Source organism: Coenobita brevimanus, chromosome 40 (genome assembly GCF_032717465.1).
Source record: "Coenobita brevimanus isolate Jiangsu-jjx chromosome 40, ASM3271746v2, whole genome shotgun sequence".
NCBI classification, from domain to species: domain Eukaryota; kingdom Metazoa; phylum Arthropoda; class Malacostraca; order Decapoda; family Coenobitidae; genus Coenobita; species Coenobita brevimanus.
Window position 1 is genome coordinate 15626582 of NC_136993.1, and position 24074 is coordinate 15650655.

A 24074-nucleotide genomic window follows, 5' to 3' on the forward strand; every position below is an offset into this window, starting at 1 on the left:
CCAGCTAGTATTAAATCATTAGTGTGGGACTGGGTAGAACTGACATCAGTAGAGAAGAAAGACTGCCATGGAATGTCAACAAAATAATATCTAAATCCATCCCAGTTTGCCCTGTCAAAGTGCCATCGGGTCACCCTGACAGGTTCAGGACGAGGAGGTCTTTGGGGGACTAACCAATGAGGCTTTGATGAGATTGTGGTCTGAGGATCCAAGTGCTGACAGTACTTCTATCCTGTATTGATCCGGATTATTTGTCAGGAATAGATCCAAGAGATGGACATAATGGTCAGGAATGTCTGGTATTCTGGTTGGCTGCTTTACTAGCTGCGTGAGATTAAACTATTCTGCAAACAGCTTGCACTCTAGACCAGCATCATTAGTCCTTGCAGAATGCACTAACCAATCAACATTATGTATGTTAAAATAACCCACAAAACATACGTTGAAATAACCAAAAATGGTAATTTCGGTGCTAAGGGGAAGGTGTTCCTAAATATCCTCGTTTTTGTGCAGTGGTTGAGAAAATTTTTACTTGCATTTCAAAGTTCTTACATGAACCCTGCGCTAGTCCCCTGCCGTGTTGGAACACCGTTAGTATCCTGCGGTGTTTAACACCCCACCCCCCAAAATTCAAGTATTGCTGCTATTTTCTCTAATATCTTGATATAGCTTCTCGAATATACTCCTCCAGTTACTCATGAACAGGTTAATTTCATTGTAGCTGATATTTAAGAAAATATGTGTAAAAGAATTGATCGACCATAAACAAAATCGAAATTTGGTTCTAACACTCATTTAATAGATAGAGGTATAAAGTATTATATATGAGATGGTTTTTATTTCCTCAAAATCATCATAGACAATATACAAACCCTAAATAAGTTTCATTTTTCAGATTCTTTAATAAAATCATTGGTAGGGCAATCTGTCAATGCTGTGATATAAAACTAATTCTGTTGCTGATTGGCTATGGAAAAAATACGTTGTTTATGCTTCCAAAACACACCAAGACAATAATAGAAACATGTATAAGTCACCAAAATAATTGCAAATTGTTCCAGTGAACATAAAATTGCAAGAAAAAAATAATGAGGTAATTACAGAACCATGCAGGAGAAGCTAGTACTATGGGGTGACTACACACCCGAAAGGACACAAATGTGTCTGTTCTTCACACGACCAGGGGCAGGAGTGTGAAACTCTTAGTGGTCCCTACATTCACGTATTCAGGAAGGTACTGGAGAAGGGGTGTTCAAACATCCCAGTGTACTAACGTAGGGTTAAAGCTGGCTTTAGCCGTGCAAACGTGCTTCTAATAAAACAGAGGAACAGACTCAATTTGGAGGGGCATGGTGACTTACGGCCAAAACTCCCCAGTCTCCAGCCAAATATCAGGGCCCTTGTTAACGCTTGTGAGACACAACGTTCCCATTAATGGTATCACCAGTTTCGGTAAGAAAGATATGTTAAACCTTTTATTTTTATTTGTTTAATTGCCTATTTTTTTTTTTTAAGAAGTCACATTATAATTATTATTATTATTATTCTGTCTATCTATCTATCTGTTGCCAGACGTCTCAATCCCGTTCGGAGTGGCCACAAACAAATCGCCTCCATGTCGCCCTGACCCCCGCCATTTCACTGCTGTGCTCCCAGCTCACACACCCCTCTCTCATATACCTCTCCACCCCATCCCTCCATCTCATCCTCGGCCTCCCCCTCCCTCTTCCCCCCTCCACCTCACACAAATACACTCTCTTCGTCAGGCTTTCACCCCTCCACCCTCCACCCTCTCCACATGGCCAAACCACCTCAGTGTATTCCTCCTAACGCTTCCTATCACATCCACATCCACACCACAAAGCTTCTTTATATCCTCATTTGTAAACTTGTCTCTCCATGTGACTCCACAGGCTCCTCTTAAATAACTCATTTCCACTGCTATCACTAATGACTTGTGTCCTTCCAACAACGTCCAAGCTTCACTTCCATACGTTAGAGTTGCTATCACAATACTGTCATGTAGTAACTTTTTCACTTCTATGCTTACTTCCCTGTTTCTTATCACTGCTTTCAAGGAACCAGCAACCTTTCTTCCCTGCTGTACCCTTTCAAGCACTTCACCCTCCAAACCTCCATCCTTACTCATCACACTACCCAAGTACTTCAACGTACTCACATTTTCCGATCTCTCACCATCCGACCTCGCTGTACGTTCACTGACTTCACCTCTCTCAAAGACCATCACTTTACTCTTTGCTACATTCACCTTTAGGTTCCGTTTCTTACACACTCTTCCAAACTCATCCACCAAGCCTTGCAGCTCCCCTTCGTCTTCACTTAACAACACGGTATCATCTGCAAACAACAGTACAGGGAGTTTCCAAACACTATCCTCTCTCACCAGGGCCATTCCAACATCCACTACCCTACCTTGTATATACCTTTTTTATTACCCCATCCATGTACAGACTGAACAACCATGGAGACATGACACATCTCTGTTTCAATCCAACCTTCAAAGAGAAAAATTCACTCAGTTCATCATCCACATGCAGTGCAGCCTTAGCACCATCATACATACTCTTCACAGCATTCAGCAACTTCCCATCTACTCCATATATACTTAATACTTTCCACAATCCTTGTGTATCCACCATGTCATAAGCTTTCTCCAAATCCATGAAAGCCGCATACAACTTCTTTTCCTTCTCCAGAAACTTTTCCACTAAAGATTTAAGAATGAATATCTGATCTACACAACCTCTTCCCTTCCTAAAGACTCCCTGTTCTTCTCCAACTGATTCCTCTGTTATTTCCCTAACTCTGTCAATAAGTATTCTATCATAAATTTTCCTATTATACTAAGAAGACAAATGCCCCTATGATTACCACACACTTCTTTTTCCCGTTTTCCTTTGTACAAGGGAATAATTATACCTGACTTCCAATCCTCCAGAACTCTACCTTCCTCCCAGGCCAATCTGCACATCTTCCACATCCTTTCTACTACTATCTCTCCCACATGCTTCAGCATTTCACCACACACTCCATCAATTCCTGGGGCTTTCCCCAATTTAACTTTCTTCATTGCTTCCACAACTTCTATCCTACTGATTTCTTCCTGTCTTCCCACTTCCCCTGCTTCTCCCAGCCATTCCCCAGCCACTTATACTCGCATTACTTCCATCCTCTATGTTCAACAATTCCTTAAAGTGTTCTCTCTATCTGCTCACTTTTTCTCCCTTCTCTGCTAGTAATCTACCATTTTTATCTTTCACTCCCCTGCTACTTTCACTTCCACCCTGTCTTACTCTCTTCACCTCTTTGCAGAATATTTTCTTACAGTCCCTCCATTTTACACTCATATTCCTTCCAAATTCCCCATCCACTCCCTTCTTACTCTTTCTTACTAATCTTTTGACCTCTTTCTTTCTACATATAACTTTCTTTTCCGCCTCTCAACTTCTTCCATGCCCCTATTTCTCATCCATTCATTGTATGCTTTCTTCTTTTGTGCCACAGCCTGTCTCACTTCATTCCACCACGCTGTTCCTTGCATCCCCCTCCGTCTTCTCTTCATCCCACACACCACATCACATGCTGCACATATTTCTTCTGTGAATATGCTGCACACACCTTCCACATCCCCCATCTGCTCCAATTCATATTTGCCCAATCGTTCCTTCACTTCTCTCTTATACTCTTCCTATTTCTCGTCGTCTTGTAACCTTACCACTTTCGTTGCAAATGTAGGACTACATAATAGATAGATAGATGAATAGATAGATAGAAGCAGGGAGTCAGATGATGAGAAGGTGTTGTGTCTGCGAGAATCGAGCAGTGCTAAACATGCTTACACACTCTTAACACTGAGGAAAGCTGACGACAGCGGCCAGTAAGGAGATGATGCAGTTAGCTGTCAGCAGTCCTCTCGTGAACAAAGACCTAGTCCACCCACGAGGAACACACGTGACACACCCCTGCTACACCAGAATTTAGGAAAGAGAGCTCAGACGGAGATTAGCCACCGAACAGGCAAGAGAGCAGTAGACAGGCCTCAGAGGAGACAGGTGACGGGAGAAGGGCTTAGCGATTTGAGAGAGAGAGACAGATAGCGAGACAGGGAGGTAGCTACCCGGGACTTATACTCGTTCCGTGTGAGAGACTTGTTAATATTTCCAAGACAAATAAAAATAGTCCCATACTATTCTTTACCTCTCCTGTCACTACATGACATTTGGTGGGGAAGCTACTACAAGATATAAAAGCCGCTCGACCACAAGTCTAAAATATACTTCTCTACAAGTAACTACAAAGTCTTTATGACATTTGGTAGCAGCGAACGTATACGAACCTCGTCTACGAATCAACATTAAATTCCTACAAAATATCAAGATTGAAAACAAGAATATCTCTCTCAACAAACAACAAAATCAGCGCCTGACACTTCTCTCCATCCAGCCCCCTCCGTCTCCCAGATCATCATGCTGATGCAGAGGTCAAGAGATCACACGACGCCTTGCAAGTAGCTTAACGACAAACCAGCAAATCTACGGACATCGTCTCCGAATTAAAAGCAAATTTCTACAAAAGCAACCGAGACTCTACAAGATTAGCTTCAGTTCTACATTGACAAAATACAGCCTACAGTGCAAATAGTCTACAAGTCTATGACGAATCAGCGAACTACAGCCATCTACAATCAACTACAATTAACAACTCTACGTCGTCTGTATAATCTTCTACACGCACCTACAAGTAGCGGCAGTCTTCATCCCACAACGAGTAAATCACTAGAGAAAAGGACCGAGAAAACATCGACATAGAAAAACGGAACAAACAAACGAAGAGTGAGACACGACTCACAACTCATAACCACCAGACCTCACCCTCCTCTCTCTGTTACATCCACCCAACCCCCAACGCTTACGCAGGAGTGCAGAGCTACCAGTGTGGGAAGCCGACGTCACCATGTGCTGAGACGACAGCACGCCAATCAACCCGCGAAGGACAACGCTATCACCACGTGCAACACCACTCACACCATTTCCCACCACGGTAAAAATTAGTGAGTTACATAGTTACTTCATTTATACAATACACAGTGATAGACAATAAGTTTCTGCACAAACATATAAAACGTGCTGTATAGTTACAGTTTAAATACACATACTTACTTCAGTTATCAGCATAACTCAAACATTAAATAATCACCAACAATAAATATAACATTTATTTACTACCAACGAGTGTTACCATTTATACCTACATAAAATACGTGTTTCATACATACAACTATACATTATTATATCTACAAAGCGATAAAGAAAATATACAATCACAGTTACTCAGTGAGCTATTAAAGGAACTGCATTAAACGTTTATTAATTAAAGCTACCTAGTGGAAACATATAAAATAAGCTACAAGGTAAACTAGAGAAAAAAAAAAATGGCCAACACAAATGCCGTTAGCAAGAGTGAACATCTTCAACACAACCGTGAAGACAATGATTTCCACACAGTGCTGACACACATATTACCCACGATAGGTACAGGTGAACAACAAATCAGTGTATATAGTTAATACTGTATATATGTATATATTTTTTTATATAAAATAACAAAATATGGGACTCTATAATATCATTTTATAGTATCTGTGCAATATAAACTAAACTTTGAAAAAGTATCCCAAGGAAATTAGCCAGTAATTATGCAACCATGAACATGGAAAAAGTGTACACAAGCAAAGAAAAACAAACTATAGAAAATCAATACATAAAAAAAAAAAAAAAAAAGGAAAGGAAAGAAAGAAAGAAGAGTGAGAAGGAAAAAAGAGAAATAGAGTAAGATCACATAACAAACAAATGAAAATAAGTGTAAGTGTTACTACATATGCCAAAATACCTCATAAACTACAAACAAAAAAGCAAATTGTGTCTCCACAAACAAGTGGCATGACACATCATCACTATCATCGACCGCAGCATATGTTAGGACTGCAGTTATTACAATTATGTTACACTTATTACAATTATGTAACGACAAACGATTGCATTATGTTACACTAACTACAATTATGTACCTACAAACGATATGTAACAATTATGTAACGACAAACGATTGCATTATGTTACACTAACTACAATTATGTAACGACAAACGATTGCATTATGTTACACTAACTACAATTATGTACCTACAAACGATATGTAACAATTATGTATCGACAAACGATTGCATTATGTTACACTTTGCCAATTATGTAACAGTTGCATTAACAAGATGTAACTTTTATGTAACTTTAACTACAATTATGTACCTACAAACGATATGTAACAATTATGTAACAAAACAGTTGCATTAACAAGATGTAACTTTTATGTAACTTTAACTACAATTATAAGGCCAAGACACTTATGTAATAGTTGCATTAACAAAATGTTACTACAATTATAAGGCCAACACAATTATGCATTAACACAATATTTTGTAACAATTCATAAAATGTTACAATTATGTATTACCACAATGTTAGTACAATATTATAAGTCATACAATTATAGCACAATTCTGTATTACCAGTATCATCATACAAGTTAGGTGAAATATTAGACATTACTAAAGTGATAATTCAAATATGTAATGTATAACCTAGCAGTATTACCATTGCACAATTATATGCGTACGTCTGTTGTACATGCACGTCTTACAAAGTGTTATACAACAACCATTGCATTTATTCAAATATGTATACAACTTGTTTAAAATGTAATATTACTGAATAATCACTATTTACTATAAATATTATATGTATACAATATTATGTTACTTTACAATATTATATATTTCACTTAATTAGCTTATAAGTTCATTATAATGTGTATGTAGTATGTATTAATATATTATAACTATTAAATGTCGATGGTACGCCATTTTCGCGCGACCGAGCAGATGTAGGACTACATAATAGATAGATAGATGAATAGATAGATAGAAGCAGGGAGTCAGATGATGAGAAGGTGTTGTGTCTGCGAGAATCGAGCAGTGCTAAACATGCTTACACACTCTTAACACTGAGGAAAGCTGACGACAGCGGCCAGTAAGGAGATGATGCAGTTAGCTGTCAGCAGTCCTCTCGTGAACAAAGACCTAGTCCACCCACGAGGAACACACGTGACACACCCCTGCTACACCAGAATTTAGGAAAGAGAGCTCAGAGGGAGATTAGCCACCGAACAGGCAAGAGAGCAGTAAACAGGCCTCAGAGGAGACAGGTGACGGGAGAAGGGCTTAGCGATTTGAGAGAGAGAGACAGATAGCGAGACAGGGAGGTAGCTACCCGGGACTTATACTCGTTCCGTGTGAGAGACTTGTTAATATTTCCCAAGACAAATGTCATTTATAACACAAATACTCCTTCTTCCCGGCCTTCCCTTCTTCTATTTCTCCATCTTATTTGGATCTAGATTCTGGCCACCACCAAGTAGTGGTCAGAAAGTCCACTCCCCCAACCTCTATAAGCTCTTGCATCCATTACACATCTTCGCATCCTTTCGTCCACACACACATAATCAATCATTGCCTTCCTTTCATTCAGTTCACCACCCACCCTTCTCATCACTCACCATGTATACCTGTGGATCATTTTATGCTTGCAGAGGGTATTGGCTATCACCAACCCCCTCCCAGCACAAATGTCCACTAACGTACTGCCATTCTCATCTATCTCAGCAGGCACACCCCACTCATCAACTATTCCATCCACCTTCACATTCCCTACTTTACCATTCATATCACCGATCAAAAACACTCTCTCATTCCTTCCAAACTTTTCCATGCACACTTCCACACTTGTCCAGAACTCTTCTCTCACTCTGCTTGCACGATCTTGCGTTGGCACATACATGCAGACAATCGCCCACATTTGTATTCCAACTTTCAATCTTACCCACACAGTCCATTACCCAACTGATCCATACTCTCTTATGCTCTTCTTCTGTCTTTTACTCACAACTATACACACTCCTTTTGCCCTCTCATTCTCACCTACTGCACATATACCCCATCCATACTCCCATTTTCTCACACTCTCTCCTCTCCATTCAGTTTCAGTTACTCCACGTACATCAACTTGCGCACCCTCAAGCACCAGGACAATCTCTCTTTCACTTCATCATTCGCACCTCTTACATTCCATGTTGCAATTACCATGTCCTTTTTCCGGTCCTTGGTCGTCATCGTTTGGTCAGTCCTTGTCCGAGGCTTCTTGTTTGTCTTTTTAGTTAGTTGTTTTCCGGGGAGGGGCACCAACCCTCCGCCAACCCTTTTAGTCGCCTTGTACGACAAGCAGGGATACTGGAGAAGTATTCTTGAAACCCCCCTCTACCCCCAGGGGATACTACTACTACTACTACTACTACTATTATCATTCATAATACCATTACTTAATTAAAGTACTATCGTTTTAAATTACTTTCACATATGTCTGGAGTTCGATGAACAATCTGAAACTGGAGGAAGGGTCAATGAGTTGAAGAGTTTGGGGACTCATTGTTTAAACAACCCACACACATTCAGTCTTGCCTAAACTGGGTGGTTTGTACAGGGGACCGAAAAGGACAGAGTGAGTGTGTGTGGAGCACTTTAGTCTGCAAGCTGTGAGGTGAATTATTGTAACTGGAGGGTCTGGAATGCGAAATCACCCTCCCCGCAGGGTCTGGAAAGTGAAGTCGCCCCCCCCCTCCTCCTGTTAGATTTGGGTGCTAATCTTGTTATGTTTCCACCTCCATTTATGATTTTACTTTAACTATGTACACTTGAGACTGTTTGATTTACTGACGGGTCCAGTCGACAGGATCGGCAGTAAACACGCTGTAGCGAGTGTTCAGGAAACTCATATTTGACCGTTGAAAATATATTTATCTTATCTAATCATACTGTGTGTGTATAATCAGAGCATTAATGGCCTTTGTTGTACTGAGTACTAATATCATCTTCCTTATTAACGTGGCAATAACAGAGAACAGCTTAGATTTTTTGTGTAGTGGTCCTCATATTTTGGCCTTTCTTTCTTTTTTCATGTTTCCTAAAACTCTAGGCTATTTTCAAATTAAGAATAATTTCAGTTACCCACTTACCCTTCCAAGTGGTTTCTCAGGCACTTCTAATATGGTAACATAATTGCATGACCTTACTATCTACCTAGATCTCGTTCATTGTCTAAACTTCGAACCATTCCCTTCAGGAATTCAGAATCATCAAATAATTGTCCACAGGACGAAATCTGCATCTCGGAAGTAGTAACTCTTACTCGTATATTGATCACTCATCCTAGTGAGGCTACGGTGATTATATCAATTAATGTGTATGATCTGGGTTAACTAATTAATCTTTGAGCATCTGGCCTTCAGCATCTGGTAACCAACAACAACTGCAATTTTAAAGTCTGTTAGGTCACTCCTTTCATTAGCTTCCTTAATTCACTGCTGTTATGCGTATCACTTCAGTAATAATTCATGACAAACTGTCAGAGGCAAACGATGCTACAATAGTAACACCAGCATGGAATCATTTCTCAGTGTTCCAGTATAGTAACGATATTTTCTTGATGTGGACTGATTCAGGTGGCAACTTTCGACTTCCCTCCAGCAGTATTTTTCCAGCGAAAGGAGAACGGGGAACCAAAAGTTTTTGGTCGTGATGCAGAGGTAGTCAGAGCTCTTGCCTCTGCTGGCAATTTTACCCTGAACTTCAAGGAAGTACCACCAGGTTAGTTCTTTTATTTTATTTTTTTGCAAATGTGTGTTGTCTTCCTCTGTTTATAGCGAAGAATTATATATATATATATATATATATATATATATATATATATATATATATATATATTGTACAGTTTGGCCTTGCTTTCTCATTTTTGCTAACTTGAATTTTTAGAATCTTTCTCATTTTGCATAGGAACATATTTTGCCAATAATATTTGCTTTTCAGATAAATACATATAAGTGGATATTAATTATTCATAGCCATTTGGATTTTTTTCCTGCCTGTTAAAAGTAGTCCCTGGTTGGAGGGAGTCGTCAACAGTCTTCCCCCCCACTTCCTAATAGGAATATTTTTGGAGAAAATACCTCCTTTAGAACTAATCTTTACCCTTGTGATACAGAATGAATACATCACGCAGAAAAGAATTGTCATCTTTGTACAGACGTGTCACTGGCACTGGGATAGTGTGTAACAGTTCCTGCTGAGTAAGCTGAAGCTGCCGGCATGAAAACCATTATTTAAGCACTGCAAATACATTATAACACAATGTAATTGCAGTGCATATATAATGGTTTTCATGCAAACAGCTTAAACTTATTCAGAAGGATTTGTTATACAGTAACTCAGTGCCAACGACACGACAATACAAAGATGAAGATTCTTTTCTTGGCGATGTATTATTAACCCATCACAAGGTTAGAAATTGGTTCTGAAGGAGTTATTTCCCTCCCCAAATCTCCATGTTGAGGGTGGGGGGGGGGAAACATGGACTATTCCCTCAATCCAGGAATTAATTTTATCTGGCAAGAAGCACTCACAAATGTCTATGAATATTTAGGATGTTCTTATACGTAGCTATCTGAAAAGCAAATACAGTATTGGGAACATCTGTTCCTAAGCACCACGAATAATACCATTGGCCACTTTTCAATAGTATCATATCAAATGATATATATATATATATATATATATATATATATATATATATATATATATATATATATATATATATATACCGTACATATGTATATATAAAGTTACTATGTTTTTGAACCAGTGTGCGGGCTCGAACCTTTTCGTTACTCGTTTACTAATGTTAGCATCTGGGGAAAACGTTACTTCGTAAATATTATCAAGAATTTGGAGAAAAAAAAAAAAAGGATACCTAGCCAGTCTTCCTTTAACTCGTTAGTCAGTCTCGTGATTTCTAATTTTACCCACTATGGTCGAACCATTGGAAAAATTATTTCTCATTTACAACTACCATAAAATCGGTGGCATGACATAAACTCCCTTTAGGTGGTTGGAAGTCAGTTACATTATCTTCGATATGCCAACAACCTGAGTGATGGCAAATCCCCAAGCGAAGCTGTTGCCACCTTGAAGGATTTAACGATTAAAGGTATATCCATCCATTTTGTATTTTCTCTTTCAGTTAAACAGTGAATAAGTAAGTGTTAACTCACATGAGACATAATGAACTCTGTTTTTATGTGTAGCGTATGAAGCTAAATCCTACACCAACTAACTCTTAATGTTAGTAGATATAGGACAATCCTGCCTTTCCATCTTGAAATTATCAGTAAGAACACCATAACTATCAATGCATGATCTTTATCTAAGTTGCTGGGTTTCGCCAGTCATGAAAAAACTCACTTTTGAGGCACATATATGCTTAGTTGCTTCATTAGTATCTCATGGGATTATCCTCTGAAGATAATATATTTAAAAAATCATGTGATGCCAATGTTCATAATTGTTTTTATTAATTTATTGCCCATACTTGGTTACTGCTCTGCAGTCTGGTTGTCTGCTCCTAATTCTAACATATGGCTTTTGGATCATGTTTTTAAACCGCCACATCCCGTTGATGTATAAATACGTCCACACGTTTTGTCGCAGTCAGTCCCGTTGACGTATATAAATGTGCATCAATTGCAAGGTCCCTTGTTTGCACAATTTTCAATTTTCGTGCGAGATTTTTGGTACGTATAAATGGGACACCTTCCTCTACAAGATGCCAGGTAGGGACAATGCCTTACCCTGCATGACCTCTCTCCCCCCCCCGCACACCATTGTCTCTGCAATTCACCTGTTATCAGTGACCTGGCCAGTAAAGACATGTCGTGCCACGGTACGAAATTTAGGACCAGAGTGATTCCTCAATCGATGACAATGTGGAGGACAAAGTTTACGTACCATTAGAAGAAGAAACAGTCAGAAATGATGATCAGGTAATGTCGCCATAAAAAGTCAGGTATGTTGATGTGTTTGGTGAGTGAAACAATACTTATATTGCCTATATGACTGTGTGAAAACCAATATACTCTCGTGCTACACATAAATTCGTACTAAATAAATAAATAAATACCATTTATGAGTGGTGTGGAATAGTTACCCTCCCACATAACTAGTTGTCTTTGGAGCCAGCCTGATAGAAAACCCAGTAAAGTAAGGGGTACTGCTCCCTGTATCAAATATTTTAAACCTCAGGTGAGCGATTTCTCTATGAATTTTCGATGTTTCTCACCAACAGCGTAGGGTTGAGCCAAAAAAAAACTTTTTCCAAAATTGGTCTGGACTGGGGGGAGTTAGTGGTGGAAAATAGGTCAGGACGGGGCGGGTTAATCAGCTTAGGTTTCTATTACCTGATTTGAATCTACATCTTGAACATCGTCGCCTTTCTTTTATTTCTGACTCTTCATTGCAAGACAGTTTTCTTACTGCTGACCATCATTACCATACTACACTTACACCACTTTTCCAGCTAGTACATATGACCAAATATTCACTAAGTATGAATACGCAGACTTTTTCTCGTATTATACATATAAGATACACAACAATACTTTATTCCGTGAATCACTGGACCCTGAAATACTCTTCCTAATGATACTGAGGGCACGTAGAGTACTCTGGATTTAAAAACTGGAGTTAATGCACTTTTGCTTAGTCAGTAATCACTTCTTGGCTATTTGTGCACCCCATTGAGACCCTTTGCGTGGTATGTAGTCTGCTTAACCTTTCGTTAGTCAGGTGGCGTGTTTTGGCACCCCAAACTTTTTTAAAAGCTCATACTTCCTAGCCGGTAATTCGAATATTTCTCTCCTCCTCAGTACTCTCCTGCTTCAGTCAGGGGAGGGAGCATGTGGATTGATTTCGTCCTGCCTCTGCTGTAGTGAGAGAGAGGGGCATTCCCCTCCTCCCCCGGGTGTCCAGTCACCCCATCAAACTAACCATTTAATCATATTGTGATTTAGATTTTTTGTTAATCTTATTTTTGCATATTGTTTATGATTATACTGATTTTAAAAATCACAAGATGTATTCTCCTGTGCGTATTTACATGACAAATAAGATATGAGTCCATTTGTTATTTTTTTAATGATATAATTTATTGTATTTTATTATTATAAATTATTAAACATCACCTACAAGGCATTCAATCTTTTCATTAGTAATTGCAGAGATATGCTGAAGCAGCAGTATGAATATATTTTACATGTTAGTAACAGTACATGTATTTTTGTATTGGGATGTTGTAACACCCCACCGGACTAACCACGTTTGAATACCTCACAGGACTAACGAAGAGTTAAGGGTCTCTTCAGTGAGGCACACTCAGTGAAGACTACTACTACTACTACTACTACTGCTGCTACTACTACTACTACTATTACTACTACTACTACCACTATTAATAATAATAATAATAATAATAATTACAACCTTCATTTTGGCTACTATCGAACAGAGACTTTCAGTCAAAACTTGCAAGTATGGAGAAAAATACACAAAAAATACTCACAGTATGAACAACTAATTTCGACTCAATTTTGTATTCGTATAATATTGCCTTCCTTGAGTGTGTAGTACATATGGCCTATGTTGCAGGGGAAGTGTGGGGTGAGCTGCTGCCCAATGGATCCTGGAATGGCATTACTGGCATGCTTGGAAGTGGTGCCGCCGATTTTGGCATTGCCAACCTCTTCATCACAAGTCTGATGGGTTGCAGAGATCATCAGCAATTTACTGTACCTTACCACCAAACTGTGAGTAACCATCACGTATTTATTTAAATACTTTATTACTCTATTCTCGTAAAAACTTTCTTACTTGTAGTTTCAGTTGTAGACTTAAAATATGAGTCACTTTATAACGGTAATTACGGATATCGGTTAGCTACGTATACTGTATATATATATATATATATATATATATATATATATATATATATATATATATATATATATATATATATATATATATATATATACATATGAGGTAGTACCCAAAATTTCCAGTAATTTGATTATTGTTGGAAAATAAGTTACTGTATCTTACCTCCTAGTTCTCGCTGTTGCCTTCGAAGTAATTCCCTTGGGCATGTGTAAAGTGGTCCCAGCCTATTTCCCACGAGTCCATGCATCCATGGAATGCTTCAGGCATGATGGTTATGAGCAGCTCCTGTGATTGTCTGGATCTCCTCAATCGAGTAAAATCGACTCTCTTTCATGCATAATTTCACCTTGGGAAACAGGAAAAACTCGAAAGGTGCAAGTTTAGGTGAATAGCGTGGGCGGGGAATGACTAACATGTTAGTGGAAGCCAGGAACTGCCGGACAACAACTGACGTGTGGGTGAGGGCGTTGTCATGATGCAGGGTCCAGTCCTTGTTCTCCCACTGTTCTGGACGTTTGCAGGAAATGTTCTCCCTCAGCCGCAGCAAAACTTCACAGTAAAACTTTCCACTGACAGACTGACCAGGTGGGACGAATTCCTGGTGAACAGTCCCATGAATATCGAAGAAAACGATCAACATCGATTTGGCATTGATGCGCCATTTGTCTGCCATTGCAAAACCACCAAACCACCTACACACAACGTAACAATAGTAAGTGTAGCTCAACAACACGTTCGCTCACAGACACGGCAGGGGCCTCATTGATGCATAAAGGATGCTGCTGACTCCTCCTAGTGGCGAAAGGCAAAACTGCAAACAATGTGCTTTCTCTGTTCAAATTACTGGACCTTTTGGGTAGCACCTCGAGTATATAATATATATATATATATATATATATATATATATATATATATATATATATATATTCTATCTATCTATTGCCAGATGTCTCAATCCCGTTCGGGGTGGCCACAAACAAATCGCCTCCAAGTCGCCCTGTCCCCCGCCATTTCACTGCCCTGCTCCCAACTCACACACCCCTCTCTCATATACCTCTCCACCCCATTCCTCCATCTCATCCTCGGCCTTTCCCTCCCTCTTCCCCCCTCCACCTCACTCACATACACTCTCTTCGTCAGTCTTTCACCCTCCATCCTCTCCACATGGCCAAACCACCTCAGTGTGTTCCTCATAACGCTTCCTATCACATCCACATCCACACCACAACGCTCCTTTATATCCTCATTTGTCAGCCTGTCTCTCCATGTGACTCCACAGGCTCCTCTTAAATAACTCATTTCCACTGCTCTCACTCTTGACTTGTGTCCTTCCAACAACGTCCATGCTTCACTTCCGTACGTTAGGGTTGGTATCACAATACTGTCATGGAGTAACTTTTTCACTTCCATGCTCACTTCCCTGTTTCTTATCACTGCTTTCAAAGAACCAGCAACCTTTCTTCCCTGCTGTACCCTCTCAAGCACTTCACCCTCCAAATCTCCATCCTTATTCATCACACTACCCAAGTACCTAAACGTACTCACATTTTCCAATCCCTCACCATCCAGCCTCGCTGTACATTCACTGACTTCACCTCTCTCAAAGACCATCACTTTACTCTTCCCTACATTCACCTTTAGATTCCGTTTCTTACACACTCTCCCAAACTCATCCACCAAGCCTTGCAGCTCCCTTTCGTCTTCAGTCAACAACACAGTATCATCAGCAAACAATAGTACAGGGAGTTTCCAAACACTATCCTCTCTCACCAGGGCCACTCCAACATCCACTACCCTACCTTGTACCTCTATTATTACCCCATCCATGTACAGATTGAACAACCATGGAGACATGACACATCCCTGTTTCATACATATATATATATATATATATATATATATATATATATATATATATATATATATATGGAGACAGTGGAGGGAATGTAAGAAAATGTTCTGGAAAGAGGTAAAGGGAGTCAGACAGGGTGGCAATGAAGTCAGTAGGGGAGTGAAAGATAAAAATGGTAGATTACTATTTGAGAAGGGAGAAAAAGTGATCAGATGGAGAGAACACTTTAAGGAATTGTTGAACATAGAGAATGAAAGTAATGCAAGTATAAGTGGCTGGGGAATGGCTGGGAGAAGGAGGGAGGTGAGAAGACAGAAATGAATCAGTAGGATGGAAATTGTGGAAGCACTGAAGAAAGTCAAAATGGGGAAAGCCCCAGGAATTGATGGACTGTGAGGTGAAATGCTGAAGCATGGGGGAGAGATAGTAGTAAAATGGACGTGGAAGATGTGCAGATTGGTCTGGGAGGAAGGTAAAGTCCCGGATGATTGGAAGTCACGTATAATTATTCCCTTGTACAAAACGAAAGGGGAAAAAAAAGTGTGTGGTAATCATGGGGGCATTTGTCTTCTTAGTGTAACAGGAAAAGTATATGGAAGGATACTTTTTGACAGAGTTAGGGAAATAACAGAGGAATTAGTTGGAGAAGAACAGGGAGGCTTTAGGAAGGGAAGAGGTTGTGTAGATCAGATATTCATTCTTAGATCTTTAGTGGAAAAGTGTCTGTAGAAGGGAAAGAAGTTGTATGCGGCTTTCATGGATTTGTAGAAAGCATATGACAGGGTGGATAGACAAGGATTGTGGAAAGTAGTAAGAATATATGGAGTAGATGGGATGTTGTTGAATGCTGTGAAGAGTATGTATGAGGGTGCTAAGGCTGCAGTGGATAGTGAACTGAGTGAGTTTTTCTATTTGAAGGTTGGGATGAAACAGGGATGTGTTATGTCTCCATGGTTGTTCAGTCTGTATATGGATGGGGTTATAAAAGAGATACAAGGTAGGGTAGTGGATGTTGGAGTGGCCCTAATGAGAGAGGGCAGTGTTTGGAAACTCCCTGTACTGTTGTTTGCAGATGATACTCTGTTGTTAAGCGAAGACGAAGGGGAGCTGCAAGGCTTGGTGGATGAGTTTGGGAGAGTGTGTAAGAAACGGAATTTAAAGTGAATGCAGGGAAGAGTAGAGTTATGGTCTTCGAGAGAGGCGAAGTCAGTGAATGTACAGTGAGGTTGGATGATAAGGAAATGGAAAATGTGAGTATGTTTAAGTACTTGGGTAGTGTGATGATTATGGATGGAAGTTTGTAGCATGAAGTGCTTGAAAGGGTACAACAAGGAAGATAGGTTGCTGGTTCCTTGAAGGCAGTGATATGAAACAGGGAAGTGAGCATGAAATGAAAAAGTTATTACATGACAGTATTGTGATAACAACTCTGACGTATGGAAGTGAAGCTTGGACCTTGTTGGAGGGAGAGAAGTCAAGAGTGAGAGCAGTGGAAATGAGTTATTTGAGAGGAGCCTGTGGAGTCACATGGAGATAGACTGACAAATGAGGATGTGAAGGAGTGTTGTAGTGTGGACGTGGATGTGATAGGAAACATTAGGAGAAATACACTGAGGTGGTTTGGCCATGTGAAGAGCATGGAGAGTGAGAGACTGGCGAGGAGAGTGTATGTGAGAGAGGATGTGAAGCGGGAGCAGGGCAGTGAAATGGAGGGGGACAGGGTGACGTGGAGGCAATTTGTTTGTGGCCACCCCATATAAGGGATTAAGGCATCTGGCAATAGACAGATAGATGGATATATAGATATAGATATGATTGAGTGATGCAGACTTTAAAGCCCAGCAAACTTTTAACTAACAATCAGCTTGGGTATAAAGCTTAATTACATCATTGTTCATTATAGTACAAGTATTACATCTCTGTCTTAATTACACCATTGTTCATTAGTACAAGTATTACATCTCTGTCTTTCCTGAATCATATATTAACAGTTACTGAATTTTTGATGAGAAAATGCGAGTCCTTAAAGTAACTAGGCGCTGGTATATATGCCAGAGTGTATAGTTTCAGTAGTGCTGGACTGATTGGGTAACCCATTTACTACAATTCTTTTTTATCTTCATTACCTTATTGTTTTTATTTTACATTATTAACTTCAACTATTGACACAATTTAACCCTTATCCGCTGGTTGACATGTATGCACGACAGGATTCAGGGCGTGCAGGGCCGCCGGTTGCCTTGCTATACCGCATTCACCTTCCTGCCACTGTTTGAGTGTGGGACCGTTTTCTGTGATACCTACTGTGTAGGTAGGACACACAGGTACCCCGCGGTTGCGCTGTTCAGTCTGTACTCGGCAGTGGTAGCGAGAGGAACCATGTCATCTTCCTCGCTGTCGTCCGATTCCGTAACACCGGTGAAGGGCTGATCACCTCATTGACCCCCGCTAAAGTCATGCCCTTTGTGCCAGGGAAAGGGCTTAGTGATAGTGCCATAGGACGTGCCCTAGGCGAAACTGTGTCATCTCGAACACTGAGTGAAAGTATGTCGTCAGAGGGCAAACAAAGCTACCATGTGGAGAGCGAGCTCTCTCGCCCTCCATCCCCTGCTCGCTCTCCGATGCCAGAGACGGCTCTCTGACTTCTACAGGAGGAAGGGAGAGCCTATGACAGCGATGATTTTGCTGATGAGGAGGGGGTAGATGACCCAGGATATTGGGAAAGTGGCCGTGGACCTGGCAGACATCTGCAGAAAAAACGACGCAGAGCCATTTCCCCCACACTCTCACCACCTGCTCGCCGACGTATCTTCCTCCACCGCTCCCCTACACCTCAGCCTACCACTTCAAGGGCAGAATCATCTTAATCACGCCCTTCAGGAGTTGTATTGCCTAGACAGGAGCCACGTGGTGATATGCAGTGCCGAGTGTCTTCAAAGGAAGGTTCCACGTCAGGTGAGTCATCACCCGCTTACTCCCCCAGCTCCCCCACCTCTCCCTCTCCCTCCCCCTCTCCTCCCCTCCCCCCTGCCCGTGGCCGTGCACGAGTGCTTGGAAAACACAGTGCAACTGCCAGACGGCCTGCTCTACCACGTGTGGGTAGAGTAGATACATTTGTGTGGGAGGATGGTGCCGGCTTTGAGCCATCTGTGCCGGCATTTGATGAGGAGGGTGCAGGTGTGCAGGAGGATGCACTTCCCCCCAGGCCTTGGACTATTAGTAGTCTATTCAAGGCAATTTTCACGACTGCAATTATGCAGTACCTGGTGGATGAAATTAATTTTCACCAGGCCATGTGCGTGCGTTGGCTGGACATACCTGCTAGCGAGAGCATGCACATGTGTGAATGGATACCTGTAGAGGTGGGGGAGATGTTTGTGTGGCTCGCCCTGACCATGCTGATGGCGCACGTAAAAAAACATGTGCTTCACGACTATTGGTCAGTGGATGAACTCGTTGGCACACCTGTCTTCGGAAAATACATGGCCCGTGATAGGTACCTGGCAATCCTGAGGTTCCTACATTTCAATCGAAATTACGGGCCTGCACCGAACGACAGGTTATGGAAAATAAGACCAATCCTGACAGTGTTGAAAGAGTCATTATCCAGGGTTTCCATCCGTTCCAGAAAGTTGTTATTGACGAGTTGCTGGTGTTATTCAGGGGCAGGCTTGCATTTATTCAGTATGTGCCATCAGAGCATCAGAGATTTGGCCTGAAATTCTTTGTGCTTTGTGACTGTAAAACTGGATATGTGCTGGATGTAATAGTTTACTCGGCGACAGATGTTGATATACCTAGCAATGATCCTCATGGATTCTCTGCATCAGTAGTGAAAGTGCTGATGGAAAGGTATTTCAACAGGCACCACATTCCGTACACCGATAATTATTACACAGCCCCGGCGTTGACAAAGTATTTGCTTGACCATGGTACTGGGTCCTGTGGAACTGTTAGGGCCAACAGAAAGAATTTCCCAGTATTTCCGGCAAATACTGAGAAAGGAGACCTTCTGAGAAAGAAATGTGGGAACATGTTAGCCCTTCTCTGGCAAGATAAGAGACGGGTTAACATGTTGTCTACAGTTCATAAGGGTGTGCTGGAGGATACTGGTAAAACAGACTACAGGACCAGGGAACCCGTGGTAAAGCCAGATGCAATCAATGATTACAATATCAACATGGGGCTGGTTGATAAATCGGACATGCAAATTGGTGAGGTAGATTGCCTATGTAAGTCCTGCAGATGGTACAAGAAGGCGTTCTTACACCTTCTTGATATCACCGTCCTGAACAGAGTCATACTGTTCAAGGAGCTTGTAAGGAAACCTCTCTCTTTACTAGAGTTTGAGAGAGAGCTTGCACGCGAACTCCTTGAGCAATATTCAACTGCTCAGGTGACAGGAGCTAGGCAGAGGACAGCGGCTCCAGCTGACAGGCTCAGCTGTGCTAAGTATATCCATCGGCACAAGATTGTGGAGATAGGGAGAACAGCAGCAGGTCATCTGGCATACAGGCGGTGCCACGTCTGCCACACAACCAAACACCGTCCCCCAGCATGAAAAGAGACCTCGTACCAATGTGCAGAATGCAAGGTCCCCCTATGCCCCAAATGCTTCTCAGAGTATCACTACGAGCGTGAGTACTAAGCAGGTGTGTGGGGAAGTGTAAATAATGTACAGTAATGCACAAGTTTGTGTATTTTCATAAATGAGTGAAAAGTGGGATAGTATGAGTGAAGTATAGGAAGTGCTAAGATGTAAGTCATTTATAATAAGTTCAAGAAGTGCAAATAAGTTATTTATAGTAAGTGCAATACAGAAATTGATACTGTGTATTGGATATTGGTTTGAAAATTATTGGAAATACTTTTTTGCCTACGTGTTACCTGAAAGAAAACCACTTGTGAGCTGCCCACAAAGAAAAATACCTGCTTGACTATACGTAAATTAATTCACTCTATACTCAGGAAGATTTTGCCAAATATGAGCATCAGTGCATCTGTGATGTGACGTACAAATAATGTTAGTTGGTGAAACATTTCTATGATTTTCACTATAACCCTGAATAGTACAAAGCAGTATGAATTACAGTACAAATAATTACCTCATACTCTACGATAATGCGTGAAAGAGCAACAACATTTACTTGTCAAAGTGTAATTACGCATAATGGTGATGTACAGTGCAGTTCTAAGTGTCATAGTAAAGGAGAAATATGATTATTTACGGAAGAAGTAAGAACAGAAAAACGAGGTAAAGGAGAAATATTCCTTACGGAAAAAGTGAGTAAAGGAAAACGATGATATATTTCATTTCCCACACACCTTCGGGGCATAGACGCATTATGGAGCGGGCAGTAAATCCTTGGGTGAGCCACATGAACCGCGTGAGGACTCATTCTCACGGCGGTGAGTAAGGAGCAGTGGAAAAAACGAGTGGAATCTTCTGCATTCCTTCCAAGGACGCACGGGCAGTGTTACAATCACCACTTCAGGCAGTGCTGCCAATGCTAGCCGGCTGGGCTGAGGCGCCAGCCAGTGGCGAGCGCTCAGAGCAGCGTGCCAAAATATGGAAAACCACTCGTCTTCAACTCATCCTTACTCATCGAAGGGACCACCTAGAGACCTCGGGATACCATCATTGAAAAGATGAAGAGTTGGTGAGTCTTATGAACTTTTATTTGAATCTCTAGCTATTATAGTTTGTCAGATATGATGGTTTGAAGTAAGGGTATTTTTTCAAAAATCTGGGAAATCGCCCGTAGGGAAGCGAGTGCTGCGGCCGGGAACCCCCCGGCGGCTAAGGGTTAAGCACATAATTTCCACTGCTTATCATCCGCACAGTCTCAAAATATGTCTACCGTTGTCACTGCCCAGAATATTTCCAAGACTTTAAAAAGGTGCCCAGTAAGTAGCTAAAAATATTAGAAAAATTACATCACTATGATATATTAATTTAGAATTCTGCATCTGTGGATACATGGATGACACGGAATGTTAGACAATACATCAGGTGTAGAATCTCGTGGGAAAAAAAAAAAAGGTGATGTAGGTTACTAAAATATGACGAATTGCCAAGCATTATTTGTTACCATGAACTATGTTTATACTCAGAATGCTTGTATGTCTCTTGAAGTATGAGATAGTGAAAAGGGGTCCATAATTTACCAAGCATGCACCATGTAATTAAAAATAAAGTTAAAGACAGGTATTGGCTGTGTAGAATTACAGAATGTGTCCAAGAAGACAGTGTATATTTGATGAAAGATTTGAATGAAAGAGTTTGCACGAGTCCTGTTGATGATATAATGATGTATCGTGTGTTGTTTAGGTGAACTGTGTCATCATGAGGGTGCCACCACCGCTACCCCGATGGCAGGCCCTTTTGTGGCCCTTCAGAGAAAACACGTGGCTGGCTTTGGTGGTGGGACTTGTCCTCAGTGGGCCACTTCTCTATTGCCTGGCTCGAGGCTCAGCTCGAAGGTTTGTATATTCTTGCAGCTTACAACATAGTTACATATGACCGACTTTTGTAGCGTTCTTGATGGTACTAGACAACGTTACTCGGCTTAGGAGAGCACCCTTATTGCGAAGCAATCATTGAAGGCATTTGCAACCCTCAAGTTCGAAAAACAATTCGTCAAGCCTGAATTATATGAAGAAAGGATTAAATAATGAAGGCAACTGGGAGCAATATTTACAGAGGCACTGACAAGGAGCCTATACGTGGTAGCGCTGTGCACCCTGGGTGGAATGAAGCAGCTGCAGCATTTATGCAGGAACAAAACCTCCTCATATTTACCTGCATCTCACAGTGAAAAAGTGGCCTGGTCCGACCCTAGTGAGGCATTTCTACCACAAAGGCATGTAAGTTCCATACACGGTGTACGGTATATACTGCATTGTACCTACAGGACGGCACTCCTATTGCTTGCTTGCCGTCGATGGACTTGCTCAGCCAGGTAGATTGGTATTACGTAAAAACAACAAATATTTAAGGAAAGATGCTCTAAAGTGCCACTTAACCTTCAGTACAGTGACTAACTAAGAAGTACTCAGATGCTGACGAAGCAGGATTACTCAAGTTAGAAACTGATATTGTGGTAGCCATGTATTCATATATATACACACAGTCATGTACTGTAGAAGACTCTTCAATCTACAGTTTTTTAAATTTAACTTGGCAAAGATATATATATATATATATATATATATATATATATATATAGAGAGAGAGAGAGAGAGAGAGAGAGAGAGAGAGAGAGAGAGATATATAATATATATATATATATATATATATATATATATATATATATATATAGAGAGAGAGAGAGAGAGAGAGAGAGAGAGAGAGAGAGAGAGAGAGAGAGAGAGAGAGACAGAGAAAGAGAGAGAGAGAGAGAGAGAGAGAGAGAGAGACAGAGAGAGAGAGAGAGAGAGAGAGAGAGAGAGAGAGAGAGAGAGAGAGAGAGAGAGAGAGAGAGAGAGAAAGGGAGAGAGAGAGAGAGAGAGAGAGAGAAATATATAGATAGATAGATAGATAGATAGACAATATATATATATATATATATATATATAGATAGATAGATAGATAGATATACAGTGGGCTCACACAGTGCGTGAGAGATTGGGCGGTGCAAGAGCTCGCGCACTGTGAATTCGCGTACTAGGAATACATAATCTTATGAGAATAATTACATATGGGCGGTACCCTCTCATACCTGGACATTTTTTGGCCCTTAGAGACATAATAAAGGTCACATGTTTCAGACATTGTACTAAAGCTATAGCTACAATAACAAAAATATGGGTAGTCACCTTAACAACAGTAGACAACAGGCCTGATGACCTTAAATAACAGGGGTTCTGAGGCGCGGCAACACTTACAGCTCCGCACTCCCCACCGCACCAACACATCCATCCGCAGACTCCTCTTGATCACCTTCCCCAGGAGCATCAAATTCACTCATTTCGGCCATAAACCCTTCGAAGTCCAATGCTGACACTTCTGACATTGCATCCTCTTCATCCTCAACAGGAACAGGAGCAGACGATGTCGATGGTTCCGCTATTTCACCAACTTGAGTCCGCTGTGTGTAGCTTGTTATGAGCATCTGTCTTCTCCTGTTTATTTCTTCCCTGTGCCTGTCCGTGTAAACGGAAGAGTTTGTCGATACCAACCAGAAGTTCCTCCGTTCTTAGGTTGCTCACTTCCTGTTCCTTCACCTCTTCCTTGAGCTTATCCACGGCAGCAAGGATCTTGCTAATGTTT

General features: G+C 40.9%; 1 protein-coding gene across 1 annotated transcript in view; it reads left to right on the forward strand.

The window, feature by feature from the left end:
* The window catches only part of LOC145396966 (putative glutamate receptor), a 144372-nt gene that overhangs the window by 49775 nt on the left and 70523 nt on the right, over window positions 1–24074 (forward strand). The window contains exons 7-9 of the mRNA XM_080270198.1: window positions 9630–9774; window positions 13663–13820; window positions 22134–22285. Of these exons, the coding sequence (XP_080126324.1) occupies window positions 9630–9774; window positions 13663–13820; window positions 22134–22285 (455 nt within the window). The remainder of the gene's footprint in view (window positions 1–9629; window positions 9775–13662; window positions 13821–22133; window positions 22286–24074) is intronic.